General features: G+C 42.1%; 1 protein-coding gene across 1 annotated transcript; it reads right to left on the bottom strand.

Annotated features, from left to right (window-relative positions):
- Positions 1 to 222: 222 nt before the first annotated feature.
- Positions 223 to 1,149, bottom strand: LOC311176866 (olfactory receptor 2T27-like; the record flags this gene model as incomplete). Its single annotated transcript, XM_084242506.1, has 1 exon — positions 223 to 1,149. One exon carries the CDS (start codon positions 1,147 to 1,149, stop codon positions 223 to 225), a length of 927 nt encoding a protein of 308 aa, XP_084098632.1.
- Between the last annotated feature and the right edge of the window lie 12,547 nt (positions 1,150 to 13,696).

Below are 13,696 nucleotides of genomic sequence, written 5' to 3'. Positions count from 1 at the left end.
GTTCCTCTTTCTAAACACGTGCATTTTGAAAATACATGATAAATGTTAAAAAAAATTAAGATGTTATAATTTATCATAAGGTATGTGATTACATATATTTCCCTTTATTTCTCAACATAACTGTTTACTAAGATGAATGTATAAACACATGCTCTATTCCATTTCAAAGCAAATGGCAACGTATTATGGGTTTACATTACATACAAGAAAACTCCACATTCGTCACACTCTGAAAACCTTCCTAAACGCTCTAGTGACGTCCTTGTTCCGCAGGCTGTAGATGAGGGGGTTGAGCATGGGTGTTATGATGGTGTAGATCACAGAGACCACTTCTTCCTCTACAGGGGATTGGTAGGACTTTGGCAGAAGGTACTTGATGGTGGCAGCCCCATAGAAGAGGAACACCACAGTTATGTGAGAAGAGCAAGTAGCCAAGGTTTTCCTGAGAGCCTGGCCTGTTCCCATGCCCAGAACAGTGGATAGTATGCTTCCATACGAGCCCAGAATGGCTGAGATGGGAGGTAGGAGAAAAATTACAGCAGTGACATAAACACCCTTTTCGTACTGAGAAGTGTCAGCACAGACCACTTTCAGGAGTGCTGGGATCTCACAGAAGAAATGATGGATTTCCCTGGAGGCACAGAAAGGGAGTGACAGAGTATACACCACATGGATCAAGGCATTGAAGAATGCACCCAGCCAGGTCACAAGCACCAAGAGCAGACAGATCTTGGGACGCATGAGGATGGGGTAACGCAGAGGCTGGCAGATGGCCACATAGCGATCATAAGCCATGACCGCCAGCAGAAGGTACTCTGAGCCACCAAGGGTGGTGAAGAGGAACATCTGGAAGCTACATGCAATGAAGGAGATGTGGTGGTCCCCAGACAGAAAGTCCACTGCCATTTTGGGGACAAATGTGCAGATGTAGAGTAGATCCATGAGAGACAGCTGGCTGAGCAGAAAGTACATGGGGGTGTGGAGAACAGGGTCAGCCCAGATGAGGATGATTATTATGGTGTTCCCCAACAGGGCCACCAGGAGATCCAGAACCATGAGTGTGAAGAGGACCCAGGGCACTGGGGTGCCGTGGAACAGATCCAAGAGGATGAAATCACTGCCTGAGGTCTGGTTGCTCAGCCATGCCATGCTCATGCTCCTGTTTGGCAATTTGCAAATTTTTTTAAAAACATACTTCGCAGTCTATAATAAAATTTACCAAATAAAATCATACACTGCTTTCTGATATCTCAAATTCATTTATATCCAAACGTATCATCTTGTTCTTTCAGGAAAACAATATATGTGCCTTTCACTAACAGTCTTGGAGACCACACAAGACTCTACCACACGCAGAGAAGCTCTTGTGTGCTATGTTTGGGTCAGGTGCTTAGTCCTCTTTCTTATCGATAGGATGGAGCATGTACGGACAAGGTGCACAAACTTCAAAGTGAGAATAAAGGCAACCTATTATCAGTTACTTATTTTCCACAATGACTTCCAATTAACTCCAGAAATCTCACGTCTTGGAAAAGGGAAATAATTTTTTTCTCTGTGGATTCATTTTACAAACACATAATTAAATAGGACTTTTGCTTGAAGCTGCACAGTTACAGTGCGTTTTACAGATCCAGTCCAAGAAGCAAGCTGCCTGGTGAGGAGAGTACAGAGGACTCAGGCATGCAGACCTGGACACAGTGACTCTGGAAAGGAAGAGGGTCCGAGGGCAGCAGCTGACATAGAGACATGCCTGGCGGGAGCAGACTGCACTTGGGAAATGCGCTTCTGCGGAAAGCAGAGTGGACTCACTGCTCTGCTATGGGAGCACAGCAGCAACTACAGGGCTAGAAATCTCCAGGGATTTCCCCTCTCCTTTCTTTTCTTTCCTGCTTGGATTTGTTCCAACTTGAGCCTAAAGCAACTTCTGAAGTGACAAGGACAGGAGAAAGCGCTTTCCTGAGAGTATCTTGGGCTTCAATTCTGTGTGAATGAAAATATTCAGGTTGTTATAGTGACAAGCTACTTTTTTTCCTAGAAAGGATGTAAAATAAAGAATTTTCATATATTTTAAGTCATAATGAGAAAACAAAAAAGCTTCATATTAAGATCATATCATTGTATCACTGAGTGATGAAAGCCGCTATTGCAGGTGGCATCAGTGCTGTTCAACAACATCCAAAGCCCCTCGTGAGGTGCCACATAACTGAATTCACAAAACTCTAACACACAGGACAGGAATGACACCTGCTGTCCCTGCCCACATACGCAGCACCCACAGAGAGATGAAATGGAGGTAGCGGTGTGCAATCGTGTGGACTAAGTTGGGGAATCTATACATGAACAACCCACAATCCCCACACAGAATTTGGTAGATTTGACATTATTTTACATAAAATAGCATGTATTCTAGTTCAATAAATAAGGGTATGCAAGGTATTTTAAAAATTAAATACCTTTTAGAGATTAAATAAACCAGACAAAGTGGGGGGTGTTCCAAGGTCCTTCATTACCACACCATATACAAAATTCACCTCTTTCCTCAACCTTTACATTCCCAGGGAAATGAACAGCATACAGTGAGAATTAAAAGAGAACCATATAGTCTGCCACCCCACAAAGACATTCATGGAGCCTGAAATTTTCCTTATTTCTAAGAACACAGGGCAGTCACTAGCTTCTCAGCTTCCAGAGAGAGCTAAGGAATGATTCTTTTTGATCAATTAATTTTGTACCGATGTATTAAAATGACCTTTATAAGGAACTTAACATGCCACTTTTTCTAAATACACTTTATTGGCCTCCAAAAACACCAACAGATTATTTCCAAAAGAGGTTCCTGATTAATGTATATGAGGCCCATCAATGCAAAGCGGTAAAATACATCATGCAAGTTTGTATTTTGATGTTTACTGAAAATATGGTTCACATGGGCCTCCCTGGTGGTGCAACGGGTTAAGCACAATGCTGTGAAGCTGTCCGCAGCTTCTGCAGCACCAGTTCAATCCCCGGCTGGCCAGGGAAATGCCCACATTGTGTGGCAGACCTCTCCTCTCGTGCCCACTGCTCCCCTCAGCAGTGCTTTTGATCAATCTGCCTGTTCTGCTCCCTGCTCTGTCTCTGGTGTATATGCTCACCCTCCCGTGCCTCTGGCCTGTACCCCAGCTCTTGTATAAAAATAAATAAATCTTTAACAAAAAAAAAAATATGGTACACATTAGAAGAGGGACACACAGAGGCAGATACAGACGAATCTATGTATGTGTGTATGTGTACAGAGTCCCATGAAATACTACCAATGAGAAAAATTAACTGGTAGTGAACTCAATTACATCCTGAAAAATGATCTTTTTTAACTGAGGCAGGTGAGTAACAATGAAACCAACAAGCAGTGTGTGTTTAGAAAATATCACGGGGAAAGCTCATACAATTTTACTTACGTGCATCATGTTAAGTGCCTTCAGTGTTCAAAAAGTCTTTCAGATAAGACTGTGAACTTGGAGAGAGACAGCTGGTATTACACGTTACATCTCTTTCGTACATAAAATTGACCTCTTCCCTGAACTCTGGAGTTAGCATATTGTACCTCTTTGAAAATAAAATGACACCAGATTATCAACCTTCAATCAGAAATTCCCTTTCTAGATAATATTAGTACAAAAATTACCATTTTAAATAAACTAAACTTCTTATTCTGAAAGAATAAAATGTGAATACTTTATAGATGTGCAAATAATTTTAATAGATGGGTTTTTCTGAGGTTTCCCATTATACACACTAGGAGAGAGCATCATACATTAATCAGCTTGGAAGGGTAACACACCTCTTCACTCATTTCCAGAGAAAAACACTCCTACTTACTCACAAGAACAAAATCAATGCTGCTTATGAAGTGTTGTTGATACATTTCAAACTTCTTCCAGGATCAGAATCACAAGGCCTGCCCAAACGAGAGGATAAATACCTTGAAGCCAATGCTTCAAAAGTCCAGGGTCAATGTGTTGTTGCACACTCAGCCATCAGAGACACTGTCCGCAACTGCACTTGGTCCCTGAGGCAAATGTGTACTAATTATCACCCCATCCTTCGTGACCCTGAGTAACGTTTATGGCTACCTCGTAACCATGTGCAGTCTCTCCCTCAGGGAATACACTTTGCTAAAATGATGTTTGTTCAAAAATTTTAACAAATATCAATGTTTTGCTGTTTCAAAAATAAACTGTAAAAAATTTTACACTTTTTAACATATTATGCTGTAAAAATACTTTTATAGATTTTTGGCCATTCATTCAAGCTGAGGTGGAAATGCTGCAAGTTGAAGGTGGGCCAACTGAAAGAGAAAACTCCTGTGACTGCAGTTTTTGGAAGGAAGGTGCTAACCATGAATAAAATGCTCATAAATCAAATGGATAAAATATACAACAAAAATATGTTATCTTTGCAAGTAAACAGATGGAAGTTGTAAAAAAGAATTAATATGAAGTCCACATTTGAAAAAATTATTCAATTTAAAAATATCATAATACAAATAAAGAAGCCTTAGATGGAAACATCAGTGAACTCAACAACTGGGAAAAGAATGAACCATCTTGAAGTTATGTTCATACAAGATTTCACAAACACAGGGCAAAAAAAATGGGGATAGACATAACAACCAAGAAGCTGGGATGACTTCAAATGTATAGCACATATATAATTATAATGCCAGAATGAGAAGAAGGAATAGAAATGAAGAAATCCATGAAAAAAAAACAGCCAAGATTTTCTGAAATAGACACCAAAACACAGTCCAGAAAACTCCAAGGACTCATAGGAGGAAACATTGAAACATTGCTATCTAAGAATATAATATTAAAAAACATTGAAACTTTTGGGGGGTGGGGGGCGGGAGGGGAGGGATTGGGATCAGAATGGGGGGGTTGCAATTGTATGGGGAATATAAAAATAAAATTTATTAATTAAAAAAAAATAAAAAGGTTTCAGAACACAAAAAAAAAAAAAACATTGAAACACAATGAAGATATTGTCTTCAAAGGAGTCAAACAAATACATAGTCTCAGTTCAATGGCAAGGAAAAAACATACAGGTTTCTATTAAAAAACCATGCAGGGGCTTCCCTTTTTCAATTTTCAGCTCCTTCCTTCTTCACATTTGTGAAGTTCTCTTCAATTATCTCTTTGAATATTTTCTCTGTTCCTACATCTCTCTCCTCTCCTTCTGGTATTCCTATAATTCTTATATTTCCTTTCCTCATGGAGTCAGATAGTTCCCGAAGTCTTTCTTCGGTCTTTTTCCTTCTTACTTCTCTTTCCTTTTCTCTTTTGGTTCTTTTTATTTCTGTGTCTTCAAGTGTACTTATTCGTTCTTCCATTTCATCTATTCTGCTTTCATTGCTTTTCCCAGAGTTCTTTAGTTCCTCCATTAATTCCTTGATCTCCTGCGTTTCTTTTGCTTCCCCCTTTAAAGACTCAATTTCATTCTTCTGCTCATTAATTATTTTTCTCATATCATTGTTTTCCTTTATGAGTTCTGTCATTTTTTTAATCATGGCAATTTTAAATTCTCTTTCTGGAAGGCTCAGAAGTTCTTCCAAGTTACTGTCATTGCAATCTGGGGGGTGGTTTTCTTTTTGTGGTGTGCTTTTTTCCTGAGGAGTTGTTAGGTTGCGTGTGGTTCTTCTACTCCCTACTGTCTGTTTTCTAATTTGTCGTATGCATTGGGACACTCTGTTGCTGGGACTGGCCGGCATCTTGGGTGAATTTCTCTGCTCCCCTCTGGCTCCTCTGGGAGCCATCTGTCAGTTTCAAGTAGTCTTTACTGAAAAAAGGTCCCTGTTCTAAAATGCTGATGTGGGGACACACTCCCCTGTGTGCCTGTTCTGCCCCGGTGGTGGGTTCCCGCTCCCCCTCTTCTTGGACTGCAGGCCAGAGGGGGCCTGGCATGGGCGAACTTCCCCCGCCCTCCTCTGCCTCCAGAGGGAGCCTTCTGCAGGCAGTCTTTACTGAAGAAATGTCCCTGTTCTAAAATGGCGATGTGGGAAACACTCCTTGCGCGTCTGGTCTCAGGCACACTCTTCTGCGCATCTGGTCTGCCCCGGCCGTGGGTGCCTGCTCCCCCTGTGGGCACAGACTACTGGTTGGAAGGGGCCTGGCGTGGGCTAACTTCCCAGCTGGCCACTGGCTCCTCCAGGAGCCTTCTGCTGGTTTCAAGTCGCTAGGTGGCACCAGAGATCTCTCCTAGAGCCCTTGGGGGAGCTGTTCTTTTTTCACCCCTTGGGACAGGGAACAGAGCGGGAATGGTAGGGTCAACCTCAACGGCTTTGGGGTGCTGTGTCTGCCTTGTGCCCCACCATTGTGGAGAACCCATGCCCCAAATTTCGTGCCCCTGGTCTCAGTTCCAAAGCCCTCAGGTCCAGGACACGGGCTGTAGCCCAGTTCAGTGTCCGCAAGAATAGCGTCTTTTGCACCCCGCTCCCGTGCCTGGGTGCCTGGTTCCTGATTACTCAGTGAGGGACTTTCACCTCAGTGAGGTTCCCCGCGCGTCTCCCCGCAAGCCTAGGTCGCAGGCGCCAGGACCTGGGCAGCCGCGATCCCGATCCGCGTTTGCTTTTCAAGCGCGCTGCTTTTCCGCACAAGCTTACCGGCCAGCCGGGGCTGTGTGTGGGTCTCCAGTCTCTGTTGTTCTCTAATGGCGCCTGGAGCCATTCGTTCACCTCCATGGCGAATCCTGCAGGGTTCTCCACAGCTCCAGTTCACAGGGTGTGGTGGCTGAAATAGTTCCTTTCCACTCACAGTCCCGCTTGATGCATACTTTGTTCTCATTGGTCGTTTTAGTTTGTTTTTTGACTCCTTTCTGCTGGTTGGAGAGTGCCGACTCTGCGGGTGGGGGAGGGTAGCAGGGTTCTGCACTTTCCTCCCTTCTGGTCCTCTTTTTATGGCAACTTTCTTCTTCGAGTGGTTTGCTGGAGTCCTCCGTTTATCTTCAGTGTCCCAGTTCTCACTGGGACCTGCCACTTTTTCTCCCTATTAACTTTTTTTTAATGGGAGATCTTACTCACAGCGTTTCCTCGCCGCCATGTTGCTCCGCCCTCTCCAGTCTATGTTTATATTTTGTGGTTAAATGTGTTTCCTGGAGACAGCAGGTTGGATTTGTTTTTTAATCCAGCCTGCTACTCTGTGTCTTTTTATTGATGAGTTTAATCCATTTACATTTAGAGTTAATATTGATATGCTGGCATCTGTGTTTGCCATTTTGTTTGCCTTTTTTGTGATTTTATTCCTTGCTTTATTCCTCTGTTGGTTTTGGCTTTAGGACTTCTTGTAGAATTTTTTGCAGTGGGGGTTTAGTTGTGATGAATTTCTGGAGTTTCTGTTTGTCTGGGAAGGTCCATATTTTTTCTCCGTAGAGGAAGGAGAGCTTTGCAGGGAAAAGTACTCTTGGTTGACATTTGCTGTCTTGTAATTTGGTGAAGATGTTACTCCATTCTCTTCTTGCCCATAATGTTTCTTCGGAGAACTCTGAAGTTAACCTGATCGGTTTTCCCTTTTAAGTTATCTGTTTCTTCCCCCTTGCCAGTTTCATTATTTTTTCCTTGTCTTGGACTCTTGCAAGCTTTACTATTAGGTGTCTTGCTGCAGTTTTCTTTTAACTGTGGTAACTGAGAGTTCTTCTCACTTCTTGTATGTCTATATTCGTCTCCTTTTTCATGCTTGTGAAGTTTTCTTCAATTATCATCTTGAATAATTTCTCAGTTTCTTTGTCTCTCTCCTCACCTTCTGGAATACCTTTAACTCTTACATTTCCTCTCTTCATGGAGTCTGATAATTGTCTAAGAGTCTCCTCATACTGCTTCATTTGCACTTCCCTCTCCTTTTCTCTTTTGGCTCTTTTTATTTCTGTATCTTCAATAGGACTGATCCGTTCTTCCATTTCATCGATTCTGTTTTCATTGCCTTTCCCAGAGTTCTTTATCTCCTCTAGTAAACTTTTAATCTCCTGTGTTTATTTTCTTTTCTTTCCTAAGGTCTCAATTTCATTCTTCAGTTCAGTGAGTATTTGTCTCAAATCATGTTTTCCTTTTCATTTTCTTTCTGCTTTTTAATCATGATGATTAATAATTCTCCATCTGATAGGCCACGAAGTTCTTCCAAGTCATTGTTGAGCTCTGGTTGCTATATTTCTTTTTGTGGTGTGTCCTCCTGTGGGATTCCTTCATTATTTATAATTTCTCTTCTCACTGTTGTTTGCTTTCTTTTAGTTCTATGTGTTGGGGTGCTGTGCCACTGGTGTTGGCGGGCGTCTCTTTGGAGTGCTCCTTTAGGTGTGTCGGAAACTGTTTACCAGACTGAGACCAGCACTAGCAGGCAAAAACTCCAGCAGGGTGTTGATGCTGTGTTGCTGGGGACTGTCCCTTACAGTTCCTTCCCTCTATATTTACTCAGTTCCAACAGGGAATCAGCTAGTTGGTGATTTTGTTCTGGTCATGAAGTGGTGGCAGAGACCCATACGTGCTGACCTGTGCTTTTTCCCAGTGGTTCTCTGAGAAACAGAGAGGGGGCAGAGAGGAGCACCTCAAAACAGGGGCTCTTATTCCAGCTGGGTGCTGTGTCTGCCCCGTGTTCACCCTATGCTGTGCCCACAGCTGTATGGATCCCATGCCCTGAATTCTCCTCTTTAGTTTTCAGTACCAGGGCTATCAGATCCAAAACGCTGGCTGTCACCCTGTGCAGTGACCGCTGCTATGGCGCATCCCATGCCCTGGATCCTGCACCTGGCTCTCAGTTCCAGGATGGGGTCTTGCTCCACGCCTTATTTCCCTCCTTACCCCCATTTACATGGCCCACCCTCACTCAAAGCCTGAGGGTGCTTTGGGGATCCCTGGATTCCAACTATCAAGATTTTGGTGATTTTTTTTTCTGGTCACTAGATGGCACGAGAGATCTTTCCTACTGTCCTTCCAGAATTGTTTTTTTCCCATGGGTTCAGGGGAATAGAGTGGGAGTGGCGTGGAGCGCCTCAACGGCGTGGAGGTGCTGTGTCTGCCCTGTGCCCCACTGTCATGGGGTTCCCATGCCCCGAATTACATGCCCTGGGTCTCAGTTCATAAGCCCTCCAATCCAGGATGCAGGCTGTAGCCCAGTTCAGTGACCGAAGAAATGGCGCCTTTTGCACCCCGCTCCCATATCCAGGCACCTGGTTTCTGATTACTCAATGAGGGACATTCACCTCAATGAGGGCACCAACGCGTCTCCCAGCAAGACTAGGTCGCAGGCGCTGGGACCTGGACAGCCACGATTCCCAATCTGTGTATGCTTTTCGAGCGCTGCTTTTCCGCACAAGCTTACCGGCTGGCCTTGGGCTATTTGTAGGTCTCCGTGGAGTCCTTGTTTTCCTCTAATGGCACATGGAGCTATTCACTCACCTCCATAGCAATTACTGCACTGATCTCCACAGTTCCAGTTCACAGGGTGCAGTGCCTGAAATAGTTCCTTTCCACTCACAGTCCCGCCTGATGTGTAGTTTGTTCTTGTTGTTTGGTTTTTTTTTCCTCCTTTCTGTTGCTGACGTTGTGGGTGGCGGAGGGTAGCAGGGTTCTGAGATTTCCTCCATTCTCCTCCTCTATTATGGCAACTTTCTTCTTTGGGCAGTTTGCCAGAGTCGCCTGTTTATCTTCCATGTCCCAGTTCTCACAGGGACCTCCCTGTTAAATTTTTCTTTTTATGGGAGGACTTACTCGCAGCCTTTCCCCACCAACACGTTGATCACTCCCCCTCAATATTAATTCTAAATTTAAATGGATTAAACTCATCAATAGAAAGACACAGAGTAGCAGGCTGGATTAAAAACCAAAAGCCATCCTTCTGCTGTCTCCAAGAAACACATTTATCTACAAAAGATAAACATAGAATGAAAGTAAAAGATTGGAAAACAAGGCTACAAGCAAATGGACCAAAAAAGAAGGCAGGAACACCTATATTTATACCAGGTGAAATAGACTTCAAATTAAAAAAGGTAAAAAGAGACATAGACAGACACTACATTATGATAAGGGGACAATACATCAGGAAGATATAATACTCATCAACATAAACTCACCAAATGAACAAGCACAAAAATATATTAGACGATTATAATCAGGTCTGAAAACAGATATTAAAGAAAATGCAAATATAGTAGGAGACTTCAACACCTCACTCTCACCAGTGAACACATCAATGAGACAAAAAATAAACAAACACACTAGAGCCCTAAATAAAGACATAGAACTCATGGACTTAACAGACATCTGTAGGACACTGGACCCCAAAAATATCTGAGTACACATTTTTCTCTAGTGTGCATGGATCATTCTCCAGAATCAATCACATACTGGGCCACAAGACAAACATCAACAGATACATGAAGATAAAAATCATTCCAACTATCTTCTCCGATCATAAAGGTAGCAACTTAGAAATAAATCATGAAAAGAAAACAAGGAATCCTCCCACGTCATGGAGATTGAAATCCACAATACTGGAAGACCACTGGACTAAGGAGGAGCTCAAAGAAGAAATTAAAAAATACTTTGAGTTGAATGACAAGGAGGACACCACTTTCCAGGAGGTTTGGGATGCAGCAAAAGCAGTAATTAACAGGAAAATATATAGCAATACAGGCTCACATCAACAAACAAGAATGAACTCAAAGAAACAACCTAATCTCACATCTCAAAGAGCTAGAAAAAGAACAACAAAAAACCCTAAAGCCAGTAGAAGAAAGTAAATAATAAAAATCAAAGCAGAAATAAACAAACTGGAAATTAAAAAAACAATCCAAAAGATCAATGCAACCAAAAGTTGGTTCCTTGAAAAAAATTAAAATAGACAAACCTCTAACCAGGCTCACAAAGAAAAAAAGGGAGAAAACATATAAATAGGATTACAAATGAGAGAGGAGAAATCACAACAGACTCAGCAGAAATCAAAAGAATAATCAGAGATTACTATGAGCACTTACATGCAAACAAATTCAACAACCTAGAAGAAATGGACAAATTCCTACAATGATATAATCATCCAAAGCTGGACAAAGAAGAAATAGAACAACTAAACAGACCAATTGAGGCAGTAATCAAAGCACTCCCAAAAACAAAAGCCCAGGCCCAGACAGCTTCACAAATGAATTCTACTAAACGTTCAGCAGTGAATTAGTGTCAATCCTACACACGCTTTCCAAAAATTGAAAAAGAAGGAATGCTACCAAATATGTTCCACAAAGTCAACATTACACTAATACCAAAGCCAAACAAAGACAGCACAAAAAAAGAAAATCACAGGCCAATCTCCCTAATGAACACTGATGCAAAAATCCTCAATAAAATCCTTGCCAACAGAATCCAACAATGCATCAAAGGGATACTACACCACGATCAAGTGGGATTCATCCCAGGGGCACAAGGATGGCTCCACATACAAAAATCAATACGTGTAATCCAACACATCAACAAAAAGAAAAAGAAAAACCATACGATCATATCAATAGATGTTGAGAAAGCATTCTACAAAGTCCAATATCCATTTAGAGGAAGGCCCTTGAAATTCTTGGGATAGAAGGAACATACCTTAACGTGATAAAGCCACATACGACAAACCCACTGCCAACATTATTCTCAATGGCGAAAGCTGAAGGCCTTTCCTAAAGGAACAAGACAAGGATGTCCTCTCTCACCACTGGTCTTCGATATAATACTGGAGGTCCTAGCCAGGGCAATAAGACAAGAGAAGGACATACGAGGATTCCAAATAGGGAAAGAAGAAGTAAAACTATCACTATTTGCAGATGATATGATAATATACATGGAGAACCCTAAAAACTCCACAGAAAAACTACTCAAAATAATCAACCAGTTCAGTAAAGTAGCAGGATATAAAGTCAACACACAAAAATCGGTAGCCTTCCTATACACAAACAATCAATTGGAAGAAGAAATCAAGGACGTCAATCAAGCTTTCAGGAAAGTTTTCAGAATATGACAATATAAGGTTTCCTGGTACCCAATGTAAATACACAATGGCGATGGTGTTTGCTTTGAATGGATAGTACTGGTTTTTATATTCTTTTGAAGCCGATGTCACCATCAGTGTAGACGTGGTTATTAATATGACATGCAAAATATATTTTTATTCCTATGTAATTTTTCATATATGGCAATTTTCAAAGAGTATGGTTCAGAGGGAGGAGAGCCATGTCATCTTGAAAATTTTGTCTTTAAAAATTTATATATATTCCAAAACTACCGTTGTAAAAATATAATGATTTATTTTAAAACATAGATAGTTTTTATAAATTTTGAAATTTTCTCTTAAAATAGTATACTCTTAAAAATACTAGCTATAATTCACTGACCTGGAATTTTGAATGAAAATTTATTTCTCCATTAAATATATTAATACCATTTTTAACATTTTGGGTTTTCATACTAATAATTAATATGCAATAATAGTTTGGTTTTCAAGTACAACACAGTGATTTGCCTGTGAACTGCTCATTCACACTTCGTTACCCCACACACCACAGAAGGCAACTGTGAGGGTTCATCCTCTTGCCTCACTTCAGACGCCACCCACACCCCACGCCCACTTTCATCTGGTAGCCACCTTTCATTAGTGACCATCTATTCTCTCAACTGTGGGGACACCAGGAGCCTCCCAGTCAAGTGTCAGGTCTGGCCACCAGGGTGCACCTGCCACTGAACAGCCACATCCGCACAACAGCCCAGGGGCCAGCCCCCGCCTGTACCACCCTTGGATGCTCAGCTCTGCAGTCAGGCTTCTACCATTAGTTTTTAAGCTGGTCTTTCTCTGACTCTCAGTTTGGCATCTCTAGATTCTGCACATTACTGGCCCATCTGGTATCTGCCCTTCCCATCTGACGTATTTCACGTAGCATCATCCCTCTGCTCTGTGTCTCATTCGCTTTTAGATTTCCAGGTGAGTGAACCCACAGGGCATTTGTCTCTTCCTCTTACTCGCTCCCCCCCCAGGACATCCATGGTGTCACATATGGTAACATTTCAACTTTTTAAAAATTGTGTGAGGGTCTCCCCATACACAGACATGTACAGACACACACACACACACACACACACCATACCACTTCCCTACCCACCCACCCATCGTTGGAACCTCCGTTGGTTCCCCTGTGTGGTGGTGTGAGGAACATAGGTGAGCATATATATATTTTTAATTAGTTTTTTCTTTTCCTTTGGATAAATACCCAGAAGTGGAATTGCTGGATCATATGAATTTTACTGTAATTTCTGAGGAATACGTGTCTTAATATACTGTTCCCCAACAGTGCATGGGGGTCCCCTATCCCCACACCCATGCTCACACTTGCTGTCCCTTGTCTTCATCACCACGGTACTCCCCCTTATCCAGGCCCATCCTCCCAAGGTCCCCAAGTGGAAGCCTAAAAATCAGATCCTACCAAACTGGACAGCAACTATTTTTCCTAAACATACTCAGCTGTATGAAAGATTAATGTACAAATTAGGCAAAGTCAGACATTTATAATGAGCAAAGTTAGAAAAGATCGTTGTGTTAACTATTGATCTCTAAAAATATCTTACTGTAGGTGAGTGATTTAGAGTTCCTCCAAGGAGCCCTCTCAGGGCTGCTGACCGGGGCAGAAGTCGCAGCCAGTCCTCGGGAGTGAT

This window comes from Talpa europaea (assembly GCF_964194135.1).
Source record: "Talpa europaea genome assembly, chromosome: 9".
Lineage (NCBI taxonomy): Eukaryota > Metazoa > Chordata > Mammalia > Eulipotyphla > Talpidae > Talpa > Talpa europaea.
Note: the sequence above shows the minus strand (reverse complement) of the source record. Positions and strands in the feature narration are given on the sequence as shown.